This window comes from Cylas formicarius, unplaced genomic scaffold, assembly GCF_029955315.1.
Source record: "Cylas formicarius isolate icCylForm1 unplaced genomic scaffold, icCylForm1.1 PGA_scaffold_7__23_contigs__length_41026272, whole genome shotgun sequence".
NCBI classification, from domain to species: domain Eukaryota; kingdom Metazoa; phylum Arthropoda; class Insecta; order Coleoptera; family Brentidae; genus Cylas; species Cylas formicarius.
The window spans coordinates 30,411,419-30,418,032 of NW_026844352.1; the positions used below are offsets into that span (position 1 = coordinate 30,411,419).

General features: G+C 32.7%; 1 protein-coding gene across 3 annotated transcripts; it reads right to left on the reverse strand.

Moving 5' to 3' along the window:
* Positions 1–49: 49 nt before the first annotated feature.
* On the reverse strand, positions 50–6,514 carry LOC132704458 (uncharacterized). Of its 3 annotated transcripts, XM_060674468.1 has the most exons (5): positions 6,415–6,514; positions 1,722–1,890; positions 1,602–1,666; positions 448–1,524; positions 50–345 (listed from the first exon to the last, which is right to left on the reverse strand). In XM_060674468.1, exons 1-5 carry the CDS (start codon positions 6,439–6,441, stop codon positions 232–234), a joined length of 1,452 nt encoding a protein of 483 aa, XP_060530451.1. In that variant the 5' UTR covers positions 6,442–6,514; the 3' UTR covers positions 50–231. The 3 variants fall into 3 exon arrangements, 2 of the variants coding, with proteins under 2 accessions (XP_060530451.1, XP_060530449.1); XM_060674466.1 differs by having other exon boundaries at positions 50–1,524; XR_009619280.1 differs by lacking the exons at positions 50–345; positions 448–1,524; positions 6,415–6,514 and adding an exon at positions 2,593–5,760 and having other exon boundaries at positions 1,601–1,666; positions 1,722–2,429.
* Between the last annotated feature and the right edge of the window lie 100 nt (positions 6,515–6,614).

The following is a 6,614-nucleotide window of genomic DNA, read 5'->3' on the forward strand; positions in this document are numbered from 1 at the left end:
CATGGAAATTATAACTAAATTCTAAAGTCTAAATAATCATATTGATATGATTTTTCAAAACCATAATTTAAAAATTAAAACACATTTAACAATTTTAGTAAATACGCCAATTATTTAGTATTGCAAATTTTCTGTATTAGTTGTAAAATTTTTGTTTACTAAAAAATGAAATTGAAATTAAAACATTCTTTATTAATGTAATGTAAATGATCTTCAAATATGTAATGATTTCTAGAGATATATTGTTTGGAGAAGAGGCTTTTTCCTAGCATGAAGCGGTTTAAACGAATGTTGGTAAACCGTCGCCAAACGCCAGTGTTCCGGATAATCCTCCCTTCTATTTTTCTGCAAAGAAAAAGGCGGAACTAAACTATGGATTCCATAGTTCAATGCTTTGTAAGGGGCTTTTTGTCTAGGTATTCTAATTCTGCCGCTAGGTCTACTTACATTTTTCTGAGGCACGCCTGCTTTAAACGCCATTTTGTATTCAGCTTTCTTAATTCTGTTCCCGTTTGTGCCATCGGCGTTTTTTAATTCACATGCTACGCATAATCGTTGATTTAGTTTTTTGCAAGAGTGCTGATTACATGGTTTAGCCAGTTTAAGCTCCTCTTTTACATTCAAATTTCTAATCTGCTCCGCACTTTTTATCCGTTTATTATATTTATTTTGAGTATTATTAGGTAGGGAAGTCTTGGGTCTGTCTGTAATAAAACGCTTTGCTGTGCTTATTGTAGCAACATAATCGAAAATTGGTTCACATTCTTCCTTGGTTAAATCATTCTTTTTCTCCCTATGAGAATGTACTAGTTGAAATACGGCAGGGGCTTGAGATCCATTTGATCCGTCTATATGCGTGGAAGGTTTTGGTTCATCATCCATATTTACAGGAGTTAAATCCCAGCATATAGCCAAGTCTATGGGAGACACTTTGGTCTGTCTTATAAATCTCCATTTCCTCTCGAAACTATCCATGCTTGACAATTCATCATTACATTTGACTTTGTTATGACCGCAGGTTGTGTTTGGTCGATAAACCTTTAACTTGGTACATCTGGTGGGCCCATATCCAGGATATCCCTTCCATCCCATGCCACAAGCAAAAGGCTTATCGTCAAGCACTAATCCGGGATCACATTCTTGCAGTTTTTGCATCTGCAATTTGCGGTACATTGCATTTGTAATAGTGTCTGGCAAAGGAAAGTGTTCTAAATTTTCTCGGTGCAATTTCTTCGCAAAGCTGAAGTTAGAAATGGCGTCTATAATTGGCGTAAGTAAATTCTGATTCAGCCGCTGTGAAGTAGGATTGCACTTAACCATTTCTTTATCAGTGTTAAGTATTTTGCTAGCGTTTTCATTCATCTTTTTTTCGGGTTTGGTTGAAATTCCAGAAAAGTCATCTCGAGGTAATGGGTAACCATTTAATGAAGACAGAGGTTTCACTTCGTTATTTATAAAACTTGTGTAAGTCCTATTATTGGTGAGGTCCCCTGGTTTATATGTAGTTGCAGTTTTATTTTTCTCCTGAAAAATTGACATAAAAAAATTATGTTTATGGGAATGTCTCTTAGATAAATATTAATTAATCAAATTTTTCTTACTTGATATTTTCCATAGGAAATGTTTTCTTTATTTTCTGTGCTGTAATCATTAACATGTGGTTGATCTAAAAGATAGGAATTCTGAACATTAATGTAAATATACTATCAATCAGACATTACCTCCTTGTTCATCATTATTTAGCAAATTATCGTGAAATTCATTAATGATGGGCAAGTGTGTTGTATTTGTTGGTGGATCGGTTCCCTTAAAAGTTTTCTTCTCTTTTTTTGTATACAATTTTGGAACTTGCCAATTTAACAAAGCTTTAGGTTTAAAAGCAGATTCATACTAAATGAAACAATAGGTATCAATTAATAATTAACACTTATTAATATTTAAAACCCAGTTGAAGTGCACATATTTCAAATAAAACACATAGTTACTATAAAACATTTAAACAGATTTGACATTAATAATATTTATTTAGATATTTTCCCTTGCCTCTTCTTAACATGTTTCTTAATTTTGGTTTTCCTTTTCTCAGCCTGCGCTTCTTTGACTCCTTTTTTCCTAAGCTTTTTTTCTTCCAAAGTTTCATGCTTGGGCCTGGATGAATCAACAAACTTGCTTCCCTCATGAGCATCTGAGTCTTCAGAATTAGTCTCTTCTAAGTCGTCCGAACTACCATTAATCTCATCAGTATGCAACTTTTCCAAAATTTCTGGTTGTTGGGCCGCCCCACTTAAATCACCCTTGAGTCCGACCAAAGTCTTATAAACAAGGTCTCTTGTTTGGCCTGATTTCACTTGATTAATATCCCTTTCAAAATCGATTACATCTATTAATCTTTGTGGAATATAGGCTTGCTTAAAGACCTCATCATCAGCCTGAAAATTTTATCAACCAAGAATAAACATTGCCTTAAAGAACGATTAGTTGTTTTACGGGATAATAACATTTCATTAACATTCATCAAAATTGGTTATTTCATTTTATTTCATTAAAATTTCATTAATAAAAGTTCTTGTATACTAGCAAAAGCATGATTACCTGTTCACCTGGTGTAACTTCCCTTTGAGTCACCTTTTCTGACAAAACTTTTAAACATTCCTCCATATTATTTTCATTGATAGTTGGATCAGTTATAAAATCAAATAATTCTTTGACAATCATTGTAGCCACTCCTTTCTTCTTGAAATATTCTGTGATGTTGGTACAATCTTTTCTTAAAAACTCTAAGGAATGTGGATGATCATGCTCTACACTCTGTGAGACATCTATGATATATATCTCCCCATTGTGGTACAACATGTTGAATTCAGAAAGATCTGCATGGACTAATTTACATTTATTGAAGAGTTTCCACATCATAACTACAATGTCTCTGTACAATTCTCGGTATTTTAACTGGCTAATCTCAACATCCTTTAATTTTGGAGACGGCCAGCCATCTTTACCCAAGAATTCCATTACTAAGACATGAGATCTTAGTAAAATTGGTTCAGGTACATTTAACCCATTCGAATGCATTCTGATCAAATTTCTAAGTTCTTTCTCAGCCCAGGTTCTCACCATTTTTCTAGGATTATGTCTGGAATAACCATGTCGAAACCTAAACTCTCCAGCAACATATTTATCTCTATCTTTAAACACCAATATTGAAGTTTTATATATCTTAATGGCATAGTCCATTCCAGAATTTGAAGAAGCGTGATACACATTGGCTTCCTTACCAGTAGAAATACAACCATTTATCTCGGAAATCACACTCCTATTCAGCAACTTAAACAGTATCATTCTTGTACGTGGATCCATAACCTGCTCTACAGTAGCTCGATCATGCTTATCCTTTACCCTTTTTCTTTCATTTTCAGTTCGTTTTTCATTTACCAACAAACTACTGATAGCGTGGCTCGGAAAGGAAGATTTGTAGCTTTCCACATTTATCCTATTACAAAATTTCTTAAACAGGTTTTCATTAGGCTGGTATTTATTGATTTTGTTAGATATATTCTGTGAATTGTCATGCCTGCTTTCTCTAAAGTTTCCAGATAAAACGTCGTCTTCGTCTGGGAATTCAGGACTAGAGTAGTCAGAAATCTCGTCACTATAAAGTTCCTGCTTAAAATCATTAATCTCACAATTTTTAATATTAACGGCCAGATCGTCCTCAGCGTCTACAAACAATTCCTCTTCGGAAAGTCTCACTTTTGCAAACATAATTCTAAAATATATTTAACAAAACACGCTAAAACGGAATATAGGTTATTTCACAGAACACGAAGGATTAGATAAACCACCACAGTCATTTGGGAAGAAGGAATTTTAACATAGTTCAATCACACCCAGTTCCGAATAGGTTTTCCGTAGTGTTTATTATGTTCTGCTAGTTTTATTAGCGATGAGAATTTACGAATATTTTCGTAATATGTCAATGATGTTTAACAATGATAAGCTACGTAGTTTATTCTGAAACAGTTTATTACGCATTACAGGCCCTTCTGTTTTTGACAAAATCTTTACTATAAAACAATTTGTGCCTGGGGTGTATGTCTACAGATCCAAGATTTTAATCACTTTAAATATTGTTTTTGGAAACCGTTTAAAAAGCAATCAATCTTGAAACAAACAGAAGAAATTTTCCCAATTACATTAACTACGATTTTTTATTTGGGGTTTAAAGAACTAAGGTAAACAGGCATTTTTTTTAGTGCACATTCAGCTGAGTTTTAATTATTACTAAAAAAAATATTTTTTACCTTTAATCTTATAACACAAATAATTCAGTTTTCTCTTAAGCTTACTTGCTTGTCGCTTTTTAACTTATTATAACGAAAGACGACTGTGTAATGATTTCGTGCAGAATATTGTTTTCTGAATAGCGTTTTTTATATCTATCGCATGAAACGGCAGCAACTGACGACATCGCCTGAAGGTTTCTAGTTCGCGAATAAAGTGATTTGCATGATAGATTTAGGCGACCCAGAAAAATAGTTATGTCAAACCGTTTCTTTGTAAAATATTCAAGACAGTTTTAATATTATTTACGTTATGTAAACTCAAATTAGACGACATTTACAAAAAATGTATAGTCATGTCCTTTTCGATAATTAGAAACAAAAATTCGTTTAGTTTTTGTAGATAGTACGTACATATTGTATATAGACGTCAATAACAAAGAACAGTTTCCACTTTGTTTTCCATTGGTTATTAACATATAGCTATTAGATAACACGGGACTGTAAATATCGTAAATCTTAGGCTGCAGTAACAAGTCTCTCTATAGTCTTAATTTAGCGATCTCGTACCGTAAAACTATGACAAGCATTTTCAGATTTTTCATTCGAGCGATAAAGTCATGACATCAGCGAGAGTTTGCTTTGCGGCGTCTTAGCGGATTTTTTAGACTACTCCAGAAATCCTCCCGATTTCCCCCTGACGTGTATCCATTTTTTCGACCTTACAATCACCATACTAGCTAACAACCGTATGTTCCCATATAGCTATTAGATAAGAAGGCAAAGATACTTTCTAACTCGCATTTTGAGCACTTAACTCGGTTTTCCTGAACATTTAACAGGATCTATAAAAATGATAAATCGGCCATGTTGATTGTCGAACGCGGTAAGGTCTTATTGGTTGAATGCGTGATTTGAAATGACAGGTTTTATTATTTGAAAACAAAATTTAAATTAACCTTGCATGTGTATATTAGAGTGTCTACATATCTAGTAGCTATATGTATTAGCCAGTGAATTGAATCTAACATGGAACAGGTACGGTAATGCAGCCATTATCGATTATCGTCAGATAGTAACGACGATTCTTTGTCACACAAGTTAATATAAATATCATACTTCAAAATATTAAATTCTAGTGTTGCAAATGCTGGGAGTATATGCGGCAAAAAAATTTTTTGAGTAAACAAGCAATTTTACCATATATTAGCGAAATATTACCTGATCCGAATTTGTTTTATAAACAATTAAACGTTTTATAAATGAGAAATAACTCATTGAGTTATTATTTATTTGTAATTAAAATACTTCCAGTAAGTATTAACTAAAATTGTGAATTTGATTCCATCATTTGTATGAAATGTTAATAATAAAAACACAGCCTTTTGGTATTCCTTTTTATTTTTGCTTCTTTTTCAAGGAATAAAAAATGTTTGTTAGATGTAATATTTAAGTAAATGCGTGTGTATTTTAAGTCTTAAAAAACTACATATCAATATATATTTTTTAGAATGCTAGATTTTATTTTTTACATATTTAAAGAAACTGTTGTTGGATCATCGAATAATTTAATAATAATAAGAGTAATTAAACAATGAGTTCGGGTGTCAGCTCATTTATATAGTGAGCAAAAAAAAAAACGACAATCCACATTACTAGCCGTCTTTTTCTTTTCTAAAATTTGCCTCACTTTTCTATCACTCGAATCTCAGTTTAGATCGAATTCACTGTTATTAACTAATATATTCCCATATAAGTTGCCCATACCTACCTCTATATTGAAATTATTTTGTTCACCATGCCATTACTGAATACCGACTCAAGTTTCAAAATGTTTTGGTGGTGTAGATATTTTTCATTAGTGTACTCATTTAACTGTGGAATTGGAAAGTTCTAAAATGACCTACTTACATATGTTTTCCTGGTTTAAGCTAGCCTACATTTCATGAAAGATTTGCGGAATTTCTATTTTAGTGGGTACTTCTATCGAAGAAACTGGACTTTTCATCTGTCTGCTTCGTTACATACAAGTTCAGGAATCTACACGTGTATCGCTTTGCTTTCATTGCGTTTATATAGAAAATCATTAGCAAAACAACAGTTTCTCATAATTATTTTGAATAAGTAAAATTACCTGACCTGCTGTATAATTCTTAGACATATTTCTCTCGGTCTTTCTTTCAACGCTATGCTGTATATAGCGTTACGGAATTTGCATTTATTCGTGATCGATTGTGAATTGTTGCATACTGATACTGAATCTTAGGATACCCTGGTAACGCCGTTTGATTTCCTAGACAACCAGCGAAAATTTTTTCGATATTTCTTACAGGA